This window comes from Phyllostomus hastatus, unplaced genomic scaffold, assembly GCF_019186645.2.
Source record: "Phyllostomus hastatus isolate PE091 unplaced genomic scaffold, TTU_PhHast_1.1 phas_scaffold_1224, whole genome shotgun sequence".
In the NCBI taxonomy this organism is placed as follows: domain Eukaryota; kingdom Metazoa; phylum Chordata; class Mammalia; order Chiroptera; family Phyllostomidae; genus Phyllostomus; species Phyllostomus hastatus.
The window spans coordinates 1,531,835-1,558,323 of NW_025334008.1; the positions used below are offsets into that span (position 1 = coordinate 1,531,835).

The window sequence follows — 26,489 nt, forward strand, 5'->3', positions numbered from 1 at the left end:
CCACCCCTGTGCCCAACATCCCTTATGCACTGCCTCTGGGAAGTCGGATTGTTAGCAACTTTCTCTATCCGGGCCTCAGTTTCCAATCTGTAAAATGAGTCGTTGCTGCCACTCCCATCTCTTGGGGTTGTGATGGAGATGAATGGAGCTCATAATTGTGAACCTCCTTGCATGAAGTGTGTAAAGTTAAAATACACACACACACATAAGCCTCACTTATATAGCTGAGGAGACGCCAGCTCAGAGAGGTTAAGTCACCACCCCAAGGTCACACAGCAGGGAAATGGCAGAGGTGGGGCTCTTGCATCCAGGGCTCCTCAGTGGCCACCTGCCCCAGCTCTGTAGGAGCTCAGCAATCTGAACTCCTGGCCTCCTTAGGGATCCCAGTCCCTGTGGGGCTGAGAGCAGGGAGGCGGGAGCTGGAGAACGGCCAGGCAGATTCACACCCACCCCAGGTCTCCTCACCACCAGCCAGTTCTCTGCTGCAAGCCTTTGAGGCCCTCTGTCGACCCATTTCACAGAATCACTCATCCTGGGCTCCACCAATGTGTATTCCTATGCATCCGCCACCAAGCAGAGCACAGGGTAGAAGCAAATCCTGGAAAGGAAAGCAGGGAAGGGCCGTGGAGGTTCTGGGGTAACAGCTTTAGGGAGGGAGAGCAACTTGCCCGCTTTTGCGGGGCACAGACAGAGCCAGGTATGCGTATCTAACGGCCACCTCCCACACCTCAATTCTCTGGGGGAGGCCGGGAGACTGAGGCTGGGCGGGGCCTGGGCGGGCGGGGCAGGGCGGAGCTGGCAAGAGGGCAGGGTTCGCGGAACACGGTCCCTAACCTGCTTGCATTTCCAACCTCGCAGGGGCCCGCAAAAAGCTGCGCCTGTACCAGTTCCTGCTGGGGCTGTTGACTCGCGGTGACATGCGCGAGTGCGTGTGGTGGGTGGAGCCAGGTGCCGGGGTCTTCCAGTTCTCCTCCAAGCACAAGGAGCTCCTGGCGCGCCGCTGGGGCCAGCAGAAGGGCAACCGCAAGCGCATGACCTACCAGAAGCTGGCCCGCGCCCTGCGCAACTACGCCAAGACCGGCGAGATCCGCAAGGTCAAGCGCAAGCTCACCTACCAGTTTGACATTGCGCTGCTGCCGGCCGCCCGCCGGGCCTGAGCCCCATGGGGGCTCTCAGGCTCCACGTCGGTGTCACGTTGGTGTCCCTTCACCCTAGGTCATAGGACCCGTGGATCCCCCGCTCTGTGGGGGTAGGGGACTGCCATAACCCCTAAGCCCTGCTCAGGGCCCCTCTGGGATTCCCTTGTCATGTCCAGGGTCCCCAGGATCTTCAGGGCTTGGGTCGCAGGACCCACTGACGACTATAGTAAGCGCCTATGTGGAGTGGGGTGGGGTAGTGCTCCCAGAACCCCAAGAGCTTCTCTGGGATCCCCTTGTGATGTCTGATGTCCCCCAGCCAGGCTAGGGGCCTCTCTGAGACCTCTTGTATGTCTGTTATCCCTCAGTCTCACGTCGGGGAGGGGGAGCCACAGGTTTTCACACCAGGAGGGGCCACTGCCTGCAACCGGAGGCCCTGCCCAGGGTCTCCGGGGCGCCTTATCATGTCTCAGATCTCTGTGACTCTTGTCTGCTCTGTCCTCTCAAATCTCTTGGTCATCTTCGAGATCCCCTAATTTGTATGGAACTGCTCTCCTACTTTTTTGGGTGTGTTTGGAATTCTCCAACCACGTTTAGGGAAACTCTGGGTTCTTTCCGTCGTGCCTGAAAGCGATGGTCAGGTCTGTGGTGGGTGGAGGAACCTCATGGAACCCTGTCCTGCCTGTGCCACCTCTGGTACCCCCTCGTCTGCTTGAGATTCTCCAGTCACATCTGTGCCCTCACTCCGGGATTTCCACCTGATATGCCCTTTTGGGGCCCCCACCAGCAGCCCCCAGTTGTCATGGGAACCACCCTCTCTCTTGGGGAATTCTCTATAGGTCCATGCTGGGGGTCATTCTGGCCACTCAGCTGCTTCCTGGTGCTGATATTTTAATAGAAGGAGCTGATATTTTAATAGAAGGAGGTTTCCATGAAATCTTTACTTAAAACTTCAAACAACCCAGCGACCAGCTTTGCCGTGTGGAGACAGACTAGATCAAGGCCGTGTGCCCCCTACTAATGGGCCTCTGTCCTCCAGCCTGTCCTGGACCCCAAGGCTGTCATGCCCTGGTGACTTCTTTCGGTTGCCTTGGCCCTGAACCATTTGCATTTTAACCCCTGGTGTGAACCCAGATGGAGGTGAAGCCTGGTTGGACTGCGGTTGTTCTGATTGGAGCCCCGCCCCCCCCCGCCCCCCTGCCCCTACACTGGCTTCCCACTCAGAGGCTGCAGTGGAGTCCAGAGTCCAGGTCCCTGAGCCTGGGTGGCTGGGGCACCCCAGGTCAAACGTTGTTTCTGGGCCTCTATTGTCCCTTCTGTGAAAGGGGAGAGGAAAGCGAGGAAGATGCTGCAAGTCCGTCCGTTGCAGCCCTGTGGACAGGCCTTTGATACATCTGAAATCCCCCACACACACACTGCTGGCCAGGGGGATGAGGAAGGAGAACCGAGGACCGGGAGATGGAAGAGGTCCTCACAGGGGCACAAAGTGGCTGGTAGCAGAGCCCAGGCTGGGACCTGCCCTGGAGAGAAGGACAGCCCCCTTCCCTACCTGGGGGGAGGGGGTGCCAGCGTGGGTGGGAGGGGCGTGTGGGGGACAAATTGTCCTCCCCAGGGTCTCCTCTTGCAAATGAGCTACCTTTTGCAAAAACTATCACTCCAAGTGTGGAATGGAATAAAATAAAATAAAATAAAATAAAACAAATCAAGGTAGACAGACCTTCTAGGGCCCTTTGTCAGGAACTGCTATGCTGCTGGTCCGCCGGGGCCAGCTGGCCCTCAGGGACGCTGGGACAGTGAGGGTTAGAGCCGGACCAGGCTGAACCTTGAAGGCCGGGTAAGGGCCTCTTCCTTACCATTGGGGTTCTTCCCCTGCCTTCTCTGCTTCCCTTTCTGGTCTCTGCCCTTCCCTGGATTTCTGTTCTCCCTCTCTGAGTCTCCGTCCCCCTCTCTCGGGATACAGCCCGGGGCTGGCGGACCTGTGCGCCCTCCTGGCTCCCGCGGCTCCACCAGCGCTCGGAGCCCGCGGGAGCCCTCTGGTAGTCTGCCTGGCAACACGTGACGCCACGCAAAGGCTGCCGCCGGGTTGGCTGAGCCCTCCTGGGAGGCGGGGAAGTTTCCGGCTCAAAGGGGGTTTTGGAAAGGGGGAGGGGACAGATGGGCAAGAAGAAAACCTGAAGGGGCTTGTCTTTCCTTATACCGGGTCCCTCACCCTGCGACACCACCTCCCCACCAACCGATCCTTCACCTTAACCCCAAGTCCGCCACACCCTTCTGGTCCCTCTCTTCCCCACGTTGCCCCTCCTCCCATAACACCTGGGGTCCCCAAGACCCTCTCTTCCCAACCCCCTCCCCCCACGCGGCGTCCAGTCACCACCACCCCCCATTCAGAAAGCCACAGGTCCCCTTGCCGGGAAGGGCGCCAGCGTCCGGGCACCCCTCCAGGGCCTTCCCGGCCTCCCCACCCGCCCCCGCTGTCCACACGCGCGTCGGGTGCCCGCCGCGCCCGCTCCGGGAATCGTCCTGAGGAGCCGTCAGGGCGCGGTCCCAGGAGGGGCAGCGGCCAGTCCGGGGTCCCAGGTGGCCGGGTCCCCAAGCCCGGGCTTGTGCTCGCTTTCGGGGACGGGCACTGGAGTCCCCGAGCCTCAGTGCCCGCCCTGCAGGCGCAGAGATCTCCTCCCCCGGCAGCCGTCCTGCCTCCTCTGGGAAACCGGACCCTCCCCCGGGGCTCTGGTTTCCCGAAAACTACTGACTTGCAGATACTAAGAATGGTTTTCTAGACCTTGTCTTCTCCCCACCCCCACCCAGGAGTTCAGGCCCTCATCCTTCTCCTTTCCCCCAGCACCTAAGAATCCGCACTCCAGGTCCTCACTGCCCTCGGACCCAGGAGTCCAGGTGCCCGGCCCCTCCTCCCTCGGGTCCCTGAGTCCAGGCCCCCCGCCCCTCCTCCCTCGGACCCAGGTGTCCGAAGACATCCCCCTCCTCCCCAGGGACCTGGCAGTCAGCCATCTCTCCTTGTTGGGCTGTCCGTCGTTTGCCCGGTAGAACAGGCGGACCGCGGGGTGGCAGGGGAGGGTGGGAAGGCCACGGATGCCTCCCGGAGCCTCCTGGGAGTCACTGCACTTTTTAAAGAGTTCCCCTTGGAGGCCCACCTGTCCTCCCCAGGGCCCAGAGGGACACAGCTGCGGTCAGCGGAGCCGGAGGAGGTTTGCCGTTATGCCTGAGGCAAAGCCAGGTGGCTTTCAGCACCCCCTGTCTGAGTGGAGAGGGGTCCTCCTTTCCGAGCGGGGACTAGGGGCTCCTCTTCCTGTGATGTCGGGGGAATGGGGCACCTCGTCTGTGTGGGGGAGGGGTTCCCGCCCTTGGGAGGAATGGCGGTCCCATATCTGTGTTGGGCCGAGGGTCCCCTTCCCTGTGCTGTGAGGGGATTTCTTTGTAGGGAGGTAGGAGGCCCATCTCTGGGTGCAGGTGGAGTCTCTGTGACCTTGAGCCCTTCTTCTGGGTGGGGATGGGCGTCCTGTGTGTGTCAGTGTGAGTGTGTGAGTGTGTGTGTGTGTAGACTGTGGAGTGTGCATGGCGACGGGGTCTTGGTCGAGCCACTCGTCTGAGGGTTGGGGGTTTTCTCTGGAGGGGATGGGGTCCTCGTGTGTGCGGAGATTAAGGGTTCCTGTCTGGTGAGGAGAGCTCTGTGTGAGGATGAGAACTCTTTCTACGGGAATCAGGGCTTCCCACGTAGGAATGAGGGGACCTTCCCAAAAGGGCTGAGAGCTTTACTTTAGTGCAGACGGGGGTGGGTGGGGGGGTCCTTTGAATGGGCCTGGGGGACTGGCGGCAGTTGTATGAAGATGGGGGAATGAACAGACAAGAGAAGTCCCCAGGGAGGGCCCCTCTTCCTGGGGTGTCCAGACCACTGAACAGCCCAGGTCAACCGGGCTGTGGGGTGGGGGTCCTGTCCCTTACTGTGGCTGGGGCCCCAGTGGGCCAGGAACCAGCAAGCAGGGCAGGGCAGAGATGTTGTGGTCAGCACGAGGTGTCCAGTTTCCAGCCCTGGGGAAGAGCTAATTTTACCCCCAGGACCCAAAAGGTTAGGGCCCTGTGGCCTGGACGGATGGGGCAGAGCCTGCCTGGGGCAAGCAGAAACCTGATCCCACAGACTCGGGATTAAAGATAGATTAAAGATAGATTTACGGTAATCTGTCTAGATGGGCTGGACTCCCTGGTGCCAGGGAGAAGGGAGAGACTCCTGGGCTCTGGGAAGGGTGGGGCTGAGCCATCATTCTGAACACCTATCTCACAGCCGCCAAGAAGGCCCCCAAAGGCAAAGATGCGGCCAAACCAGCTCCCAAGGAAGCTGCTCCCAAGGAAGCTGCTCCCGAGGAGGCTGCTCCTCAGGAGGCTGCTCCCCAGGAAGCGCCCCCAGGGGAGGCTCCCCCAGAGTCCCCCAAAGGTGAGATAGTGCCCAGTGGGCTCAACTGGGCTCAGCAGAACCTGGACCCCATCCCCCAGGCTCCCCTGGCCCCTCTGTGCCCTCTCTGTCCTCCACATGGCCCCAGAGCTGACCCGCCCCTCCCCAGCCTCCCGAAGCTCCCCAGGGCCCCCAGGACGGAGCCCAGCCCCTCAGCCTGGCCTTTGAGCTCCCACCCAACACCCAGCTGGTGCATCACCCCGCCAGCGTGGGATGCTCCACCCATGTTTACCCCTGTCCTCCTGCACAGCCCAGTGCAACACCATCCATCCAGCCCCCTCCCATTCACAGGTGGGAAAGCGGGGGCCCGAAGGGGTGGAGGGGACCTGGCCAAGGTTGCGCAGCTTCCCGGGTGACACAAGGTCATTCCCAGGTCAGGAAAAACCACTTCACGCCATGGCCTTTGGCTTCAGAGCTGAGGGTCCCTCCCTGGCTCTAAGTCCGGTCCCCAAAGAAGCCTATTGCCCCTCCCAGCTGCCCTAGACCCTAATCCTGTCTCCCAGCAGAAGTTCCCTCTGAGGAGCAGTCCCCAGTCACTGAAGAGCCCACTGGCGTTTTCCTGAAGAAGCCAGACTCTGTGTCAGTGGAGAAAGGTGAGGGGGGCCTGGGGGAGGAGGGGTGGGGGTCTGGACCCCTGGGTCTGAGGGAAGAGGGGCCGGGTGCTCTCAGCTTCACCATCCTCTCTGTAGAGTCCCCTGGTTCCTGCCTGACCACTTCCTCTCATCCCCCGACTCACTCCCTGCTGCCTCCTTCTCTCCCCACCCAGGAAAGGACGTGGTGATTGTGGCCAAGGTGAATGGGAAGGAGCTCCCAGGCAAACCGACCATTAAGTGGTTCAAGGGGAAATGGATGGAGCTGGGCATCAAGAGCGGGGCCCGGTTTTCCTTCAAGGAGACGCACGACTCCGCCAACAACGTGAGGACCCCTTGGGGCTCGAGGGTCGGGGGGCAGGGCCAGCGGGGGTGCAGGCCTCACCTTCCAGAAGGCCTGTGAATGTCTGAGGTGTAGCCATGGGACAGGATCTGCGGGGCTGGAGGTTGTGCTGGGCAGAAGGGGGAACACAGGTCAGGCAGGCTGCCCTTAGGCACAGTGTGTGCACTCCCAGAAAAGTCTCAGGGGGTTGGGCGTCAGGGGCCTGGGCCCCCCAGGGTCAAGATTATCTCGGCACAGGAGAGACAGCTGCAGGGTGAGGGGAGGACTCGGAAGCAGAGCTATGGATGGGCTCGGGGGGTGTGGGGTGGCGCTGGAGGCAGTCACATGCACCCACACTCCTGGCCCTGGCCCCCAGGTGTACAACTTGGAGCTCCACATTTCGAAGGTGGTGCAGGAGGACCGCGGTGACTACCGCCTGGAGGTCAAAGCCAAGGACACCTGCGACAGCTGTGGCTTCAACATCGATGTGGAGGGTGTGCTGGTGGGGGTGGGGGCCACGGGTTGTGGGTCTGGGGCTCATGTAGGAGGAGAGCATACAGATATGGGGGTGAGGTGGGGTGCATATTCGGGGGCCAGGGTGCTCCACGTTGGGGAGGCAGTCGACATGCTGAGAGCGTGAGGGGCTGAAGGGTTCAGGCTCTCCAGGTGCATCTGCAAAGGCTCGGGAGACGAGCCACGTCAGTTCCAGAGTCACGACACACAGGCTCCAGAAAGAAGCCGCAAGGACCTGGGAAGGGAGGGAGCTCGGGGTTAGAGAGTAAGGGCTCATGGGTTTAGGGTGAGAGTATACGGGATTCATGGGAGGGTACACAGATTTGGAGGCACATGTATGGAGCCCTGAGGGTGTACAGATACTGGAAGGGGGTATAGCCCAGGATGGGGGGGCGGCTTCAATCGGCAGGACACAGAGAACCAGCTTGCCCGGGCCTGGGGAGAAGGGTGCACTGGCCCAGGCGTGAAGGGCTCAGGGTGCACAGCGAGGGCGGTGCGTGGCAGGCAGGGGGTATGTCCAGAAGCAGAGGGAGTCTGGGCTGCACTGAGAGGGTGTGCTGGCCCCAGAGGTGGGAAGAGAGGTGGCCTGGGCCGGAGGGGCTCCTGGTTCTGGGTCAGGACTTGCCTGCAGCTTGCCTTCCTGTCCCCCGTGGTCTCTCCCCAGTGCCCCGACAGGACTCCTCTGGGCAAAGTCTGGAAGACTTCAAACGTTCGTGAGTGGCCCTGGACTCTGGGGACAAGGGGAGGGGCTACCTAGGGAGAAGGGAGGATGGGGGAAGGCAGGACGTGGGGACCCAGGGTGAGTCTGGGGGCACCTCAGCGGAGGCCACACCCCCTCTCAATGGCCACAGGGGTGAAGGGAAGTCTGAAGACGCGGGAGAGCTGGACTTCAGCAGCCTGTTGAGGAAGAGGTGAGCCCAACCCCCTGGCATAGAGAGGGGAGCTGGAGGCCCAAGGAGGAGAAGGTGGCGGGTGAGGCCCCACTGGCCCCGTTGCTTCCCACTGTGATCATGGGCTGCCTGCCCACCCCTCCACCACCTCCTCCACCCACCCACTGCCTGCCCACCCGGCCACCCAGCTGTCTGCCCACCAATTCCTCTACCTCCCCTTAACCCTTCCTTCTGATGCCCACTTTCCTGTCCACTCAGGCTCCAGTTCACCTACCCATCCGCTTGTTCACCCAGCCCAACATCTGTCTAGCCATTGGTCCACCCACCCACAAATCTCATCCATCCATCCAACCAGCTACCTGTTTCTCCATCGACTAATTCATCTCTCCACCCACCTGCCCACTTGCCCATCCATCTACCCACCTATCCATCCATCCACCCTCCACCTTCCCACTGGTCCTTCTGTCAGTCCACCAGGACACTCAGCCACCCGGTTCTGAACAGGGAAGAGATGACTTCTGATGTGGGGGGGTCAGAAACATCCCTCTGGGACAATGTGGGGGACACACCAGAGAGGGGGAGACTGGAGGGAGGCCGGGAGGTGGGGGCCACGGTCCCGGAGGGAGAGCATGAGGGTAACAAGCCCAGGGACAGAAAGTGACTCAGGCAAGTCACATGGCAAGTGGGTGGAGAAGGCAGTGGGAAACCGCACGGGGGCACTCTCCCTACCCTCAGGGAGGTGGTGGAGCAGGAGAAGAAGAAGAAGAAAGATGACGACGACCTGGGCATCCCGCCTGAGATCTGGGAGCTCCTGAAAGGGGCGAAGAAGAGCGAGTACGAGAAGATCGCCTTCCAGTATGGCATCACCGACCTCCGGGGCATGCTGAAGAGGCTCAAGAAGGCCAAGGTTGAGGTCAAGAAGAGTGAAGGTCAGTGAGGGTCTGAGGGAGATGGGCCCTGAACGTAGGAGCCCCAGCGTCGGGGGTGTCTGATGTGTAGACCCTGGACCTGTCTTTTGGAGGCCCCCATGTAATACAGTCCTGTTCTCAGGGGCCTCCAAGTTCATAGGAGGCGGCTTCTTCTTCTTCTTCTTCTTTTTTAAGATTTTATTTACTTATTTTTAGACAGAGAGGGGAAGGGAAAAAGAGAGAGAGGGAGAGAAACATCCATGTGTGGTTACCTCTCACACGCCCCCTACTGGGGACCTGGCCTGCCAGCCAGGCATGTGCCCTGACTGGGAATCGAACTGGCAACCCTTTGGTTCACAGGCCGGTGCTCAGTCCACTGAGCCACACCAGCCAGGGCCATAGATGGCTTCTTGACTTTGACCTTGGAGAGCCCGTGGTCTGGGGAGGGGGACTTGGCAGCTTGGGGGATGACCAGGGCAGGGAGAACCTCTGAGCTCCATCCACCTGCATCACGCCACCCCTAGCCTTCACAAAGAAGCTGGATCCAGCCTATCAAGTGGACAGGGGCAACAAGATCAAGCTGGTGGTGGAGATCAGCGACCCGGACCTTCCCCTCAAGTGGTTCAAGAATGGCCAGGAGATCAAACCAAGTAGCAAGTAAGTGTGTGGGCCAGTCCCTGGGTAGGGGAGACCTGGGGCCCAGAGACAGCACCAGGAAAAAAGGCTGGTCACGCTTTTTTAAAAAAGATTTTATTTATTTATTTATTTATTTATTTATTTATTTTATTTTTAGAGAGAGTGGAAGGGAAGGAGAGAGAGAGAAACATCAATGTGTAGTTGCCTCTCACACGCCCACTGCTGGGAACTTAGCCTGGAACCTAGGCATGTGCCCAGAGTGGGAATCCAGCCGGCGCCCCTTTGGTTCACAGGCTGGCACTCAGTCCACTGAGCCACACTAGCTAGGGCCCGGATGGGTTCTTTTCTTTATTATTTTTTCCTTGGCTGTGTTTTCTCACATGAGCATTTGGGCTAAGAAACACAGTTATACTAGTTAAGGTGCAGTTGAGTTGCTGTAACAGAGTGGCGTGCCATTCTAGAGTACATTAAGCTAGAGAGGCATATGTCTAGTTGGTGGAGGCACGGGGGCCACCTCTTCTCTCAGAGACTTTTCCAAGACCTGGTGTCCTTATTTTTGGTGGCACCGTCTACATGGTGGAAGCTGGGTCATAGGCACATCTGGGTCTGGCGGATGGGAAAGGGAGAAGGAGAGAAGTCCAGAGCAAGCCCTCCAAGTTGGAGATGACCTAGCAATCACGCACATCACACCCAGCTGTGGTCCATTGGACCAAGCTCACCGCACAGCCCTCCAGTTGCAAAGGTGTCTGGGAAGTGTAGTTCTCTAGGTGGGCGGTTGTATGCCTCTGCTAAGTGAAAGGAGAGGCTGGGTGGGGGTGAAGTTAGCATTTTGTCTGTCAGTATTTAAACACTATAAGTTGGACCGTCTGTGCCCTCCTGCACAATTTGTCCTGGGGTGGGAGTGGCTTGCCTGATAACTGGTGGATGGATCTACCCCAGGGCTAGCAGCCACTCCGTGCCCTGCACTGAGGTGAGATTTTTGCACCAGGTATGTGTTTGAGAATGTTGGTAAGAAGCGAATTCTCACCATCAACAAGTGCACGATGGCGGATGATGCTGCGTATGAAGTCGCAGTTGCTGATGAGAAGTGTTCCACTGAGCTCTTTGTCAAAGGTGAGGCTGGGATTTGGGCTGAGCTCAGGGATCAGGGTCCTGAAGGGGGTTCTGGAACTACTTGACCTCCTCTTCCCGCTGTGCCCACAGATCCTCCCGTCCTGATTGTGACACCCCTTGAGGACCAGCAAGTGTTTGTGGGCGACAGGGTGGAAATGGTAGTGGAGGTGTCAGAAGAAGGTGCCCAGGTCAAGTGGTAAGTGACCCTTCACCCCTGACTTCCACCCAGGTGCCCACAGCTTCTCTCCATCAGCCCCGACCTTTGTGGCCTCTCTTGGAGCCTGGGGACCTTTACCCAGTTGTCCCCAGGAGACCTCAGCCTCTCTCCCTAAATGCTGACCTCCACCCTCTAGAAATTCCAGAAGAATGTCTACCGATCCCATCCCCTTTTCCTGATCCCCGCTATTTCAGGTTTATTAAATCATTTATTCATCCATTTGACCACTCACCAGTCCTTTGGTCTATCAGTTCATCCGTCCATCTCGCCATCCCCCCATCCACTCATCCATCTGTTCATCTACCCACCCACTTCACTGATTCATCATCCACCTGTCTAATGTATCCATCCGTCCACTATCCATCCATCCATCCATCCACCCACCCATCTATCGATCCATTTGTGTATCCCCATGTCAATTCACCCATCTGACAAATATTTATTGAGCATCTGTTGTGGGGTGGCATTCTTCTATGTGTTGAAGATGTAATGGGAAGAAAATAAGTCAGCATGTACCTGCCTTCATGGAGCTTATAACCTGGTTAAGTTTCTGGAGTGTGTGGGTGTGAGCAGTGGAGACAGGTATTAGTCATCACATAAGTAAGTGTAAAAGTTCCGTTTTGACGAGGGCTTCAGAGGAGCTGTAATGGATTCAGTAATCACTTTTTAGTAGGAAGAAGGAACTTGGGAAGTCAGGGAAGCCTTCCTGGAGGAGGTGACAATTGAGCTGAGGTTGGAGTGATGAGGAGGTAGAAGTGAAGTAGGAAGGAAGGAGTGTCCTAGGCAGGGGGAGCACCATTTCCAGAGGTCACAATATTTGACATTTTTCTGTGACCCCGGGACATCCCCTGTGTTCTGTTATGTCCCCATGATCTCTTTTTGTGTCCCCGGACCTCCAACCTGGACCTTGAGTCATCTCCTGGTGGTTTGTGACCTCCTCCTTTTTTTCTTCCTGGGACTCCCACCTGTGACCCATTCATTCCAGATGCCTCTGCCAAGCTTAATCTCTCCCCCCTCCTGTGACCTCCCTTTGGACTCCTGAGCCCCACTGAGGACGGTCTCTCTTGCCCCTGACTCGCCCTCCGACCTCCAGACCCAGGGCTGTGCAGGCCCCTCACCTCCCCCTCCACGCCCCATCTGCCCAGGATAAAAGATGGTGTGGAGATGACGAAGGAAGATTCCTACAAGGCGCGGTACCGCTTCAAGAAAGACGGGAAGCGTCACTTGCTCATCTTCTCCGAAGTGACCTTGGAGGATGCGGGTCGCTTCCAGGTCATGACCAATGGCGGCCAGTGCGAGGCCGATCTCATCGTGGAAGGTATGGAGCCTCCTGTGGGGCAGGGGCCACTGGGCACAAGCCTCTCTTCGCAGCTCCAAGTTGCTCAGGCCCCAGATTTCGGAATTGTCCCTGACGCCTCTCTTTGTCTCACACCCTGCATGCAATCCACCAGCATGTCCTCAGGGGAGATCCTGGCTCCGCCCCGGTCTCCGTCTGCGCCTGCGCGGGCCACTGCAGCTTCTCCTCACTAGTCGCTCTGATTCCACGCGGGCCCACACCTACACACACACACACACACACACACACACACACACACACACACACACGCCAGCCAGAGTGGTCCGTGTAAAAGGCATGTCAGCCCTGGCCAGGTGGCTCCATTGGTTGGAGTGTCGCCCCATTCAACAAAAAAGCCGGGGGGTTCCCGGTCGGGGCACATGCCTAGGTTGCGGGCTCAATCCCTGGTCCGGGGTGTATGTGGGAAGCAACTGATTGATGTCTGTTTCTCTCTCTTTCTCCCTTTCTCTCGCTCTAAGAAAATCCATAAACATATGCTTGGGCAAGTAGTTAAAAAAATCTAAGTCCAATGGTGAACACTGAACACATCCTGTAGTCTAGGTGACGGTATTGTTCCCAAGTGCACTTCCTGGTTCTCTAAGTCGTCACCGTCAGGGGAAGCTGAGTGCAGGGTCCGTGGGTCTCTCTGCATTATTTTCGCAAACTCCTGTGAGTCTAAAATCCTTTTTTTTAAAAGATTTATTTATTTACTTATTTTTAGAAAGGGGAACGGAGGGAGAAAGAGAGGGAGAGAAAAATCAATGTGTGGTTGCCTCTCACGCGCCCCCTACTGGGGACCTGGCCCTCAACTCAGGCATGTGCTCTGGCTGGAAATCGAACTGGCCTGCCTTTGGTTCCCAGGCAGGTGCTCAATCCACTGAGCCACACCAGCCAGGGCTATAACTCTTTAAATATGCAAAAAAATCAAGTCATTTATAAGCTAAATAAATTATATCATATCCATATGTAGCCATATGTTATTTTATTTTTTAACCATGTAAATGCATTGTTTTATTTATTTTTCAAAAGATTGTATTCAGCCCTGGCTGGCATAGCTCAGTGGATTGAGCTCGGGCTGCGAACCAAAGCATCGCAGGTTCGATTCCCAGTCAGGGCACATGCCTGGGTTGCAGGCCACAGCCCCCAGCAACCTCTCTCTCTCTTTCTCCCTCCCTTCTCTCTCTAAAAAATAAATAAAGTCTTTTTTAAAAAGATTGTATTCATTTTTAGGGAGAGGGGAAAGGAAGGAGAAAGAGAGAGAGAAACATCAATGTGTGGTTGCCTCTTGCACGCCCCCTACTGGGGACCTGGCCTGCAACCCAAGCCTGTGCCCTGACTGGGAATTGAACCAGTGACCTTTTTGTTCGCAGGACAATGCCCACCCCACTGACCAACACCAGTCAGGGTGGCATTGTTTTGTTTAAAAAATAAAAAAATAATTTAAAAATGTTAGTCAGATCCCAGGTGTCCTCCCAACCACCCTGCATGGCTCTGCCTCACTGAGATTCAACAGGAAGTCTTCTCCAGGACCCACATGCCCCAGGCTGTGGCACTGTTTGCCCCACCCTGCTCCTGCTGCGGCTCTCTAGTCTGTCTGCACTGGCCTGCTTGCTGTTTCCATGCCAGCAAGCCTGCTTTGCTCCGCAGGGCCTTTGCACATGCTGTTCCCTCTACCTGGGGGACTCCTGCATCCTCCCATGGACTTGGGCTGTGTCACTGCCCCTTGTTGTATGTTTATGTGCTTCCCTGCTCACTGCCTGTCTCCCAGCTAGAACCTGAGCTTCATGAGGGCAGTGGTTTCTGTGTTGTTCATGGCTGTTTCCTCAGTACCTGGAACAGTCCTTGCCACATAGTGGGTGCTTGCAAATATTTGTGGACTGACTGGAGTTGCAACGTCCCCATCTCTTTCTTTCCTCATCCAGAGAAACAGCTGGAGGTCCTGCAGGACATCGCGGACCTAACAGTGAAGGCCTCGGATCAGGCTGTGTTCAAATGTGAGGTGTCCGACGAGAAGGTGACGGGCAAGTGGTACAAGAATGGGGTCGAGGTGCGGCCCGGCAAGAGGATCACCATCTCCCACGTGGGCAGGTGCGAAGCAGACTGGGGCGGTGGCTAGGGGGTGGGGTGTGCGTATCAGCTAGCTCTAGCTGCATAATAACCATCCCTGGACTTAGTGGTTTCAAAGAAGAAGGATGTATTGGGTCGAGTCTGTGGGCCGGCAGGAGGCTGGCTGATCTTGGATGGCCTGTATCACATCTCTGTGGTCAGCTGGGTGTTAGCTCTGCTCAGCTTCCTGTGCTCTGTCAGGACCTCAGCTGGGGGATGGGCTGCCTCTTTGCTGGTCCCTGTGATGCCTCATCTCCTAGCAGGGCTAGTCCTGGCATCATCACTTGGCAGAAGCAGGTTCTGAAGGAGAGTAAGGGAACTGGGCTGGGAATATGTCCCACCATATTCTCTTGGGCAAAGGAAGTAAAGGCTGCAGGGTCTCCTGTGAAGAGCAATGGATAGAAAAAGGGGAAAACTTGTGGCCATATTTGCAAACAGTCTACTACGGTGGATGGAGGGGTGTCTACCTAAGGAAACATGGGCCTGGGGACTGACTGGTACATGTAGCTCAGTGGTTTGGGCATCGTCCCACACACCAAAAGGTTGCTGGTTCGATTCCCAGTCACTGATGTGCAAGAGATGCATCCGTCAGTCAGTTGCCTCTCACATGCCACCTATTGGAGACCCAGCCCACAACCCAGGCACGTGCCCTGACTGGGGATTGAACCAATGACCCCTTGGTTTGCAGGCCAGCACTCAATCCCAAGCCACACCAGCCAGGGCTTAGGGAGTTTTTTAAGTGCTTTACAACCCTGGGGTGCATTGTTATCATTACCTGTATTTTATAGATGAAAAGTGAGGCACCGAGAGGTTAAGTAACTTGCCCAAGGTCACACAGCTAGTAAGGGGCCAAGCTGAGGTTTAAACACAGCATTCCAAAGGCCAGGATGAAAAGAGTGGGCGTGAGCCTGTAAATTGCATGGAGGAGGAGGAGGATGTTTTTCTGTGGTGGTCCCCAGGGTGATCTGGCCTGACATGTGCCCCATGCCCCCCACCCCTTAGGATCCACAAGCTGGTGATCAATGACGTCCGGCCTGAGGATGAGGGGGACTACACGTTCGTGCCCGACGGCTATGCCCTGTCTCTCTCGGCCAAGCTCAACTTCCTGGGTGAGGAGCCCCCTTTCCCCAAGGGCCCCCTTCGGGGTTAAGTTTCTCGGACTGCACCCTGGAGCGGGGACTGGGTGGGGAACAGCAGGCGTCTGCCAATCACAGGGACAGTCAGATAGAAGATGGAGGAGACTGCTGTGTGTGCTGCAGCGTGACCATGTGGGGGCATGTGGGACAGTCACAGCTCTGAACCCACCTCAGCATCCCAGGTGCCAGGGTGACACCAGACCCTCCTCTCTGTCTTGGGTGTGAAGGTGGGGTACAGGGCCTGCTGACTTTAGACCTAACTGTCCAGTCTTCTGTGTTCCCCAGAAATCAAGGTGGAGTACGTCCCCAAGCAAGGTAAGGACTGGGGCTGCTTTTGTAACTGAGGCCCAGACTCCTGGGTCTAAGAGGGAGGGGCTGGGGGCCTGGACCCTGGGTCTGAGGGGAGAGGGGCTCTTGGGTTTTCATGGCTGTTGGAACCCAGCTTCTCAGGAGATCCTGTGGAGGAGGGGTTGGGACAGTCCCACTGTCTACTTCCAAGTTCCCCACAATCCCGTCTCTGCCACTAGAGCCACCAAAGATCCACCTGGACTGCTCAGGGAAGACCTCAGACAACTCGATTGTGGTCGTGGCTGGGAACAAGCTGAGGCTGGACGTGGCCATCTCAGGGGAGCCCCCTCCTGTGGCCACCTGGCTAAAGGGGGATGAGGTAGGGCGGGCTTCCCCTGGGCACTATCCGTCTCTCTCAGCTCTGCTGGGCAACTTGAGGCAAGTTGCTTTCCCTCTCTGAGCTGCAGTTTCAATGTAAAATGAGGATTATGATTCCTTCCTCAGGGGGTTGTTTGGAAGATTGGAGATTACGTTTGTCCACCCCATGGCACTGCCCCAGCACATGGTGGGTGCTGTGTTCATCTGTCTGTCCATGCAACCTCCACTCATCCCTCCATCTTCCCATTCATCAGTCAACTGATTAATTCATGCATCCATCCACTTATCCAGGATTTAATCAATTTGTCCATCTGTTATTCATCAGCCAACCCAGTTATCCATCCATCTGTCCATCCATCCATCCATCCATCCATCCAACAAATATTTTGACCTTGCATGTTCCAGGCCCTGGGACAGTTTAGTTTTTTTTTCTCTGGGCTGCAGTTTCCTCTTCTGTAAAAGCGACAGACTCGGTGCTCATTCATTCCCTCACTCGGCAGACACCCCCTGAGCCCACCTCTGTGCCGGGCTCCGTGCGCAGGCACTGAGGTCATAGGCTTTCTGGGAGGGAGGCAGACAGGGGCCCAGATGGTCACGTCCAGGGTGATCGGTGTGAGACAGAGGGAGGTACCAGAAGCTGTGGGAATTCAGAGGATGGGGCCATCACTGCCCATTGAGAGCATCCAGGAGGGCTTCCTGGAAGAGGTGACTTTTGGGCATGTCCTAAAGGATGAGTAACAGGAAAAGGAGATAGAGAGCGGGTTGCAGGTGCTGTGTGGGACGAACCAGGGTGGTGTTTGGAGGGTGAGGAGGGCTGTGGGGGTTGGTGAGGCCATGCAGGTCCAGCAGGTCCTCTTGTGCGGGTCCTCGGCCTTGAGTGTGGTGTGGCTGTGGGCAGGCATGGGGGTTGGGGGATTGAGCGCCGGGGAGGGGCAGAGGCAGCACATGGCCATTCGGCGGCTGTGTCCAGGTGTTCTCGGCCAAAGAGGGCAGGACCCGCATCGAGGAGCGCGTGGACCTCAGCAGCTTCGTGATCGAGAGCGCCGAGAGGGCGGACGAGGGCCGCTACACCATCAAGGTCACCAACCCTGCTGGCGAGGACGTGGCCTCCATCTATGTGCGGGTTGTGGGTGAGCAGCAGGAGCCGAAGGTGCTGAGCTTGGGGGTGGTTCCTCTGGGCCGTGAGGGGCCCCTGACTCCCCTGCCTCCCACCCAGATGTCCCAGACCCCCCGGAGGCTGTGCGTGTCACCTCGGTTGGAGAGGATTGGGCCACCCTCGTGTGGGAGCCCCCCAAGTATGATGGGGGGCAGCCAGTCACCGGTGAGTGCCTGCGTACCAGAGTTCCCATGACCTCCGACCTCCTGTCCCCCCTGATTTTTCTTTGACCTCCGAGAGTCCTTTGCTTCCTCCAAGGTGCCCCCTGACACCTGGTTTCCAGCTTTGACATCTCACAACCCCTTTGGTCTTTGTGTTATTCTTTACTCTCTAACAATGTAGGAATCCTCACTTGGGTCAATGGCCTGGGATTTTCTATGACCCTTGACTCCCTGGTTCATGACTTATGACCCTGCTTGATCACTGACTCCATGACCAGTGACCTCTGACTGCTGGTGACCTTGAGGTCAATCCAGGATTCATGGCCTCAGGCTTCTGTGGGTGGCGTGGCCTTTTAATGTGATCCTCACTGACCCCTACTGACCTGCGACCCCCCCCCCATGGCCTCTTCATGACCGCCCACTCCTCTCTGCTTGTCGGGGCGTCCAGGGTACCTCCTGGAGCGGAAGAAGAAGGGCTCTCACCGCTGGATGAAGCTGAACTTCGAGGTCTTCACGGAGACGACCTACGAGTCCACCAAGATGATCGAGGGCGTCCTCTACGAGATGCGGGTGTTCGCCGTCAATGCCATTGGGGTGTCCCAGCCCAGCCTCAACACCAAGCCCTTCATGCCCATCGGTGATGCCCCTCTGCCCCCGCACTGTGCCCCTCTCTGCCTCTGACCCGTACCCTGTTCGTCATTCCATCATTGCTCTCTGACCCTGCACCCTGGCCTTTGACCCCACGGAATCTGCTGACTTCTGTCACCTCTCATCCAGCAGCCCAGCACATGGACCCCTCAGCCTCACCCACCCCCCGACCTCTCCCTGACCCAGTACACCCTCGGCTGACCTCTATGGCCTTACGCTCAATGCCGTGGCCTGTGTATCTCACTGACCTCTCGCCTAGCAGACTAATACCTATCCCTGTCCTCGGAGATCTCCCTGTCCCTTGCTGTCTTATTTTAAGACCCTTGATGATCTTGCTCAATGACCTCTGGCCCACCATAATGATCCCTCTCTGACCAGTGACTCCAACTCTGACCCCTGACCTTCCCTGCTGACCTCTGAATCCTCATGTACTCCCATCTCCCCTTGCCCTGGGTCCTCACAGCACCCACGAGTGAACCCCGGCACCTGACAGTGGAGGATGTGACAGATACTACCACCACCCTCAAGTGGAGGCCCCCAGACCGGATCGGGGCTGGTGGCATCGATGGGTACATGGTGGAGTACTGCCTGGAGGACTGTGAGTGGCCCCATCAGGCCAGGCGGGGGGCAGTGGCTCACACGGACCCAAGTGGGTGTCTGATCCCGGGGACCCAAAGTAGGACAATGCAGGGGCCGATCTGGGAGGCAGCCAGCTGCCCTGGCAGGACTGTATTTACCCGAATCCCTGGGACAGGGACGGGCCCAGTGAGACCCACACTGCCGAGCTTGCCCTCTGTCCCTCCCTCTTTCCGTCCTCCCCCTTCCTCCCTTTTCTCTTCCCCCACCCCCACCCCCCAAACAGCTGTGCCTTTTTATCCATCCATCTGTCTTTCCATCCAAGCATTTATCTACTAGTTATATTCCTTCTTCATCTCTTCTATTCATTTATTCATCATCCATCCATCCATCCATCTTTCCCTCCTTTTTCCCTTCCCTTTTTTTCCCTTTTATTTCTCTCTCCCTCCCTTCCTTCTGTCCCTCTCTCCTTCCTTCTTTTCTTCTACTTTCCCACTCAGTCATCCGTCCAAACCATCTCTCTATGTGTCCAAAAATTCTTTGGATCATCCAGCTTGCCATCTCTCCTGTAACATTTTTATGCATAAATCTCTCTTCATGGCCATCTTTCTTTCCTTCCCTTCCTTCCTTCTTTCCACCCATTCGTTTACCTGTCAGCCATCCATCCAACTATTGTCTATCCATCCATCCATCCACTCACCCATCTATCCACTCACCCGTGCCTCTACCCACTCCCACTCCGTACATCCAACTCTCCATCCTCCACTGAACAAACGTGCATTGCTATGACTGTGAGAGCATCGCCAACATGGTCATCTCACTGGGAGGAGAGACAAGATCATCTTTTTTGTTATTGTTCACTTTGTATTGGAGTGACATTGGTTAGTACAATTTTATAGGTTTAACCCTAGCCAGGTAGCTCAGTTGGTTAAGCATTGTTCTGATATGCCAAGGTTGTGGGTTCGATCCCCGGTCAGGGCACATACAAGAACCAACCAATGAGTGCATCAATAAATGGAACAGCAAACTGATGATTCTTTCTGTCTGTCTCTCTCTCTCCCTGAAATCGATCAATACATTTAAAATTGTTGAAATTTTATAGGCTCAACTGTACAATTCTATAACACATCATTTGTATATTGTATTGTGTGTTCATCACCCCAAGTCTTCTTCCATCACCAGACGAAATCATCTTGACTCCGTACCCCAGGTCTCACCGTCAGACAGATGTGGGTTCCAGTCCTGCCCCTGCACTTTCTAGCGGTGTGACCTCAGGCAGGTTTCTGTGCCTCAGTTTCTTCATCTAAAGATGGCGGACAGTTCCCACCTTAACAGGATACCACAACAACTGTGTTTGGTAATGTGTGTACACGATGGATGGTGGGGCTCTAGTTGCGTCTTCCCCTTCTCTTCCCAGTGCTCTTCACTCCACTTCCGCCCCCGGTGACCCCTCCCGATCTGTATCATCGCCACCCCCGCATTTCAGAACCTCCTCGTGTTAGACTTTGCTCTGGTTCTTGTCAGTCTGACCCATGCCGGTTCACCCAGGCCTGACGATGAGCCCAAATGGAAGGGGTCCTATCACAGAGGCAGTTCCTTGCCCTCTCTGAGCCTCGGTTTCCTCGTCTCTGCAATGGCTATAATGTAGAGTAGAGGTGGAAATAAGGAGCTACCAGTGTCCCAGCTGTCCACCCTGGTCACAAGTGCTGAATAGACATCAGCAGCTGCTAGTTCAAGGCATGGGGAGGAAGAGCGGAGGGGCCCAAGGGAAGGTGTGGAAGAAAGGTCCCCGGCACGGCTCCTCTCTTGTAGCCGAGGACTGGATCCCAGCGAACACGGACCCCATTGACCGCTGTGGCTTCACTGTCAAGAATCTGCCCACAGGAGCGAGAATCATCTTCCGGGTCGTTGGGGTCAACATTGCAGGGCGCAGCCAGCCAGCCACTCTTGCTCAGCCAGTCACCATCAGAGAGATTGTCGGTGAGCGAGCGACCCCTGACCCCCAACCCCGCTTTCCCAAAGACCAGGGTGTGGTCGTCTGGCCAGCCCTTTCCCTGCCATCACTGGGGTCTTGGTGCAGGCTCCTGCCCGCCGGAATCTGTGTGTGGTGGATGCCATAAACAGATTTACACAGACTGCATAAGTCCTTTGGAGAAAAAGGGATGGCATGGCCACTCTCTCAAGGGGAGAGTGCCTTGACCGCTGCCTGGACAGGCTTTTATTGCCTTCCAGTCACATTACATCAAAGAAGGTTCTCGTTCATTGTCCTTAGGTTTACTTTAAGTGATTACTTCTTACAGATGACAAAAAAAAAGTTGCAAATGTAAGGAAACGATAAAAATGATTGATCTGGTTACATTCTGCCCTTGGGACAGCTTAGCGCAGACTTAGGGAGTTGCTTCAGAGATATACATTAAACATCTGCCGTCTTAGCTCAGCGTGAGGGATTTTTAGCAAAAGCAAGTCTCACAGCAGCCTAGGCACAATGGAGGCCTGATTCCCCACGGGAAAGCCGATTCGCGCCCCTGGCTCCTGTGTGCGGCCTCGAATTCGATCTGTTTCCTGGATCAGTGCTGGGCTACATTTGCCATTGCCATGCTGATCGGTTCCCTGTAGGGTCTCCCCCAGCAACCTCGTCACAGTGGTCTCAAGTGTCCCCCAGCCCAGCACTGAGCTCTCTTTGTATCTGTGTCCTCAGAGCAACCCAAGATCCGACTCCCCCGCCATCTCCGCCAGACTTACATCCGCAAAGTGGGGGAGCCCATCAACCTCCTTATCCCTTTCCAGGTGCGTGGAAGGGAGCCAGGGTTGGGGGTCGGGGGTCAGGGGTCAGCCCGCACCCGAGAGCGCCCAGCTCGCACCCGAGAGCGCCCAGCTGACTCCTGCTGCTTGCTGCCCTGCGCAGGGCAAGCCGCGGCCCCAGGTGGTGTGGACGAAGGGCGGGGCACCGGTGGACTCCTCCCGCGTCAACGTGCGCACCAGCGACATCGACACCGTGTTCTTCGTGCGCCAGGCAGCCCGCTCCGACTCGGGCGAGTACGAGCTGAACGTGCAGATTGAGAACATGAAGGACACGGCCACCATCCGCATCCAGGTCGTGGGTGCGTAGCTGAGAAGGGGCAGAGGGAGACCAAGGAGGTGGCGGTGGAGGAGCGGGGGTGGGAGGGGAGGCGAGATGAGGATGCCCCAGGAGCGGAGGAGTGGAGAGATTGACATGGGGGAGGGCTCGGGTGCAATGGCACGAAAGAAAAGGCGAGGCCATGGGAATGGGGAGGAAGGCCAAAGACATGTCCGAGTCCTGGAGGGGGGGGAAGGGGGGGGACATGTAGGGACTCTCGGGCTGGTGTGCAGCAACCCCGCCTGCTCTTTCCAGAAAAGGCAGGGCCACCGTTGGACGTGACGGTGAAGGAGGTGTGGGGCAGCAACGCGCTGGTGGAGTGGCAGCCCCCCAAAGACGATGGGAACAGTGAGATCACGGGGTATTTCATCCAGAAAGCCGACAAGAAAACCATGGTGAGAGAGCAGAGGGTCCGGGGCCGGTGGGGCAAGCCATGGGGGTTGAGGGGTGGGGCGGTGTGAAGGCTAGTGCTTCTCAGAGCAGGCACTGCTGCTGTCCTTTCCCAGCTGGGGAAGCTGAGGTGCTGAAAGGCTGGGAGAATGGGCCCCGGCTGGGAGCGCAGGCTTTTGGCTGAGCCCCGGTGCATGATGGGTTTTCTTTTGTGTGTGTGTCCGTGAAATTCTCCTAACAAAACCAAGCATGACCTTTAAGGTGGCATCTAGTGCATTCGCAGTGTTGTGCAACCACCACCTCTGTCCAGTCCCAAGACATTTTTTTCTTTTTTAAATAAAAGATCTTACTTATTTTCTTTTTAGATAGATGGGAAGGGAGGGAGAAAGAGAAGGAGAGAAACATCAATGTGTGGTTGCTTCTCACGTGCCCCCTACTAAGGACCTGGCTCACAACCCAGGCATGTGCCCTGACTGGGAATCTAACCGGTGACCCTATGGTTTGCAGGCCAGTGCTCAATACATTGAACCACACCAGCCAGGGAGTCCTAAGACATTTTCATCACTGAAAAGGAAACACTGTGTCCATTGAGTGGTCACCCCTCCATTCTCTCCCATCCAGCCTCTGGCACCCCCCAATCTGCTTCCTGTCTCTACGGATTGGCCCATGCTGGCCCCTTCCCATGATGGAATCACACAGTGGGTGGCTCTTTGTGTCTGGCTTCTTTCACGCAGCCTTGTGTTTTCTAGGTGTCAGTGGTACATTGTAGCAGTGGTCAGTGTCCCATCCCTTTTCATAGCTAAGTAATATTCCACAGCCTGGATACAGCCACATTTTGCTTCTCCACTTACCCGGTGATGGGCATGTGGGTGATTCCCATTTCCCGGCCACTGCGAACAGGGCTGCTGCGAAGGGCGGGTTTTCTTAGCTCCCCGCACACTTGGCTGTGCTTGCCTGACCCTGGCTCTTCCTGTATCTGTGTCCCTGACTTTCCCGGCCCTGCCCGGCCCGCACGCTAGGAGTGGTTCAACGTCTATGAACACAACCGCCAAACCCACTGCACCGTGCCCGACCTCATCATGGGCAACGAGTACTACTTCCGAGTTTTCAGCGAGAACATCTGTGGGCTCAGCGACTCCCCCGGCGTCTCCAAGAACACGGCTCGGATCCCCAAGGCGGGTATGGCCACACCCCTCTGCGAGGTCCAGTCCCCGCCCTTCAGCTGGGGTTTGACCGGGAGTCCTCCGCACCCCCTACCCCAGGACTCAAAGTTAATGGCACCTGGTGACAGAGGAGAGGTGTTTGGGGGACAATTAGGATCAGTCGCCTCACAGGTTCACCTCCCCTCCCCCAGGTATCACCTACAAACCTCTTGATTACAAGGAACACGACTTCCGCACGCCTCCCAAGTTCCTGACGCCACTGCCGGACCGGGTGGTCGTGGCTGGTTATGCTGCTGCTCTCAACTGTGCGGTCAGAGGCTTCCCGCAGGTGTGTGCGTGTGTGCCTACGTGTGACCCTGGAGGGGACCTTCAGCAACATGGAGCCCCCACCCTTTTCCATCACACCCCCTTTTCCTTTCTGATTCACCTCTTCTCAGTTCATGAAATTTGCTCCGTTTTAACTGGCTGGTCACATCCACCTGCCACCAGTTTCTCTAAATAAAGTTTTATTGGAATGTGGCCTTACACACTTGTGTGTTATCCGTGGCCACAGAGACCACAGGGCCACAGAGCCTGAACTGCCAACTACCTGGGCCTTTATACACAAAGCTTGCCACGTTCTGGCCGGACTTCTAAGTTTTTAGCTTTGGCCCTGTAGGCGCACCGTGGGTTCACGAGTTCTCCTCCTGCATCTTCACCTGTCTGCTTCCTTCACTAACTCCACTCATTTATTCACCTCCCGATCCACTTGCCTGGTTCACTCATTCACTGCATTTGCTTATTTATGTCATTCATTCACTCAGTTTTTTACTTTTTAATCCTTACCTGAGGATTTGTTTATAGATTTTAGAAAGAGTAAGGGGAGAGGGGTGGGGGGAGAGAGGGAGAGAGAGAGAGAGAAAGAGGGAAAGAGAAACATCGATTGGTTACCTCTCACATGTAGGCTTAAACCTGCAACCTACGTGTGTACCCTGGCTGGGAATCAAACCTGCAACCTTCTTGGTGTATGGGACGATGCTCCCACCACCTGAGCCACCTAGCCAGGGCTTGTTCCTTCTTTCAGTACATATTCTCAAAGGCTTTCTATGTGCTGGTGAATTGGATAAGACGTTCCCATATGCTAGGGGAAACAGCATCAATTCAACATCACACGAGTGGCTACAAAATTGTAAAGGGTGATAAGTGTGCTGGAGAAGTATGGCAGCCATGAGTGTGAAACAGCCTTGAGGCAGGGGAGTGACAAGTGAGCTGAGACCTGAGACAGGCAGGTGCTCACTGGTGAAAAGGGGAGGAAGAGCAGTCTTGGAAGCGGGAGCAGCCAGAGCCAAGGTCCTGAGGTGGGGGCCTGTCTGGCCTGTTGGAGGCTCAGCCAGGAGGCCAGTGTGGCTGGGGCAGAGGGAAGCGAGGCTACGCAGCAAAGGGCCGAGCCGTGCTGGGCCCTGCGGGACACACGAGGAGTGAGCTCTTCCTCTTACAGAAGAGGAGACTGAGGGTCGGAAAAGGGACGAGGCCAAGGTCATCCTGCCAAAGTGAGGAGGTAGCCCAAGCAGAATGAGAATCCAGATTCTCCTCCCAAGGCCCATCATGCCGTCACCCAGGGGACCCTCTCTCAGCAGGCCTCCTCTTCTGCTCCCCTCAACAGCCCAAGGTGGTCTGGATGAAGAACAAGATGGAAATCCGAGAAGATCCCAAGTTCCTGATGACCAATTTCCAGGGGATCCTGACGCTGAACATCCGCCGCCCGACCCCCTTCGATACCGGGACGTACACCTGCCGGGCTGTCAATGAGCTAGGGGAGGCGCTGGCGGAGTGCAAGCTGGAGGTCCGAGGTGAGCAGCGGCCACGCACGCATGCGCTGTACAGAGCTAACCAGCGTGGGGGGGAGGACTCGGGGGTAACAACAGGCTGCAGCGAGGGCTGCACAGGGCGTCAGAGGGGCCGTGGTGGAGGGAGCACCTGACCGGGCTCGGGTAGTCATCTGCAGATTTTCAAAGTTGTTGAAGGACACAGGAGGGCGTGAGGAGAGCTTGGCAAATGACTGTTGAGGTCTCCAGTGGGGAGGCGCGTGGACACAGTGTGGAAACAAACGTGGGTAGTGGCAGAGGACCTGGGGCTGCGGGAGCCTAGAAACCTGCCTCCCCCCTGCACAGCCTGTCCCCCACGCTCTGTCCCTCCCTGCTGCACTCCACCCCGTCCCCCGGCGCTGAAATTCATCCTCTTCCTTCTGAAGTCCCATCTGGCCAGTCTCCCCACCTCCCTCCCTCCCTCTCTCCCGTCCAGCCCACACAGGGCCCTAGAGGACTCTTCTCTCCAGGGCTGACGTGCCCTCCATGGGCTTCCCAGCAGCCCTGGAGCCCCTCAGCCCGGTGTCAGTGTCCTGCGTCCTGCAGCATCCCCTCTCCCTGCCCCTCTCCGGTCTCATGGACCCTCGTCTTCCTCCACACTGTTCCAGTCGCACCAAGCTCCTGGCAGTTGGACAAACTGACCAGCTTCCTCCAGGCCTCTCTGCCTACCGGGAACACACTTCCTCACCTCCCCCACCTTGGCCTTGCGTCCTCCAGTCAAGGCTCTGTGGGGTGGCTGCTAACCAAATCCTGTAGAGGTGGCTTCCAGAGTCCCTCCCCGACTGTGATTTTCCCTGGCCCTGATGACAGCCCAGCAGACAGAAGTGCCCTCAGATCCTTAACAAGGGCTCAGAGACCTCCACGCCTTCGTGTGTCATTCCTCCAGGCTGACCCAGTTTCTCAAGTTCTGTCCCCTCTATCAACTCTTGAGTCAGCTCCGAAATATCCCCACTCGAGGATTCCAGTGACAGCCCGTGTCGCCAGCAGCTGCTCAGAAATCCCTGATCAAAATGTCCCAGTTTGGGGTTCAAAGCTACAGCAATCAATCACCGGGCATGATGGGGTGGCGAGCAGGGTGGTGAAGGGGAAACTTGCGCCCCCTGCTGGCCAATGGAATCCAGCAGGCAAAAGGGCCTGGCAAGGGGCACTGGCGCTGCGGCAGCCAGGTGCCCGCAGCCCCTGAGCCACACTTGTCTCATTTCGCCCACAGTGCCCCAGTGACATGCTCTCCGACCCACCCAGATCATTGGCCGCTGAGTCCTGCTTCGACCTCCCTGAACAGTGTTTCCCTTTGAGGAGGCATCACTGAGAAAATAAGAGTCTTGTCTGGAAACGCACATGTCTGTCCTTCTTGAGTCTTAGCTCTGCCTGCCTCCTCCTGTAGGGGCTAAGCACCTGGGGG

The 26,489-nt window shown here is 56.8% G+C and overlaps 2 protein-coding genes across 7 annotated transcripts in view; both read left to right on the plus strand.

Annotated features, from left to right (window-relative positions):
* Positions 1-2,846, plus strand: part of LOC123830258 (DNA polymerase delta catalytic subunit) — a 28,429-nt gene extending 25,583 nt beyond the window's left edge. For all 5 annotated transcript variants that reach the window (XM_045856303.1, XM_045856302.1, XM_045856301.1 and 2 more), the window contains one exon: positions 859-2,846. In XM_045856303.1, coding sequence (XP_045712259.1) covers positions 859-1,157 — 299 coding nt within the window. In that variant the 3' untranslated portion in view covers positions 1,158-2,846. The remainder of the gene's footprint in view (positions 1-858) is intronic.
* A 1,362-nt stretch (positions 2,847-4,208) lies between these two features.
* Positions 4,209-26,424, plus strand: MYBPC2 (myosin binding protein C2). Of its 2 annotated transcripts, none has more exons than XM_045856196.1 (28): positions 4,209-4,368; positions 5,431-5,580; positions 6,102-6,191; positions 6,365-6,513; positions 6,887-7,004; positions 7,688-7,736; positions 7,875-7,934; positions 8,649-8,842; positions 9,346-9,478; positions 10,446-10,570; positions 10,661-10,766; positions 11,933-12,105; positions 14,046-14,211; positions 15,232-15,338; positions 15,651-15,680; positions 15,893-16,032; positions 17,002-17,161; positions 17,248-17,352; positions 17,797-17,985; positions 18,460-18,594; positions 20,385-20,552; positions 21,271-21,359; positions 21,478-21,673; positions 21,946-22,085; positions 23,100-23,259; positions 23,435-23,571; positions 24,886-25,072; positions 26,298-26,424. In XM_045856196.1, the coding sequence occupies exons 1-28, from the start codon at positions 4,224-4,226 to the stop codon at positions 26,306-26,308; spliced, it is 3,612 nt and encodes a 1,203-aa protein (XP_045712152.1). In that variant the 5' UTR covers positions 4,209-4,223; the 3' UTR covers positions 26,309-26,424. The 2 variants fall into 2 exon arrangements, with proteins under 2 accessions (XP_045712152.1, XP_045712153.1); XM_045856197.1 differs by having other exon boundaries at positions 4,210-4,368; positions 6,105-6,191.
* The last annotated feature ends 65 nt before the right edge of the window (positions 26,425-26,489 follow it).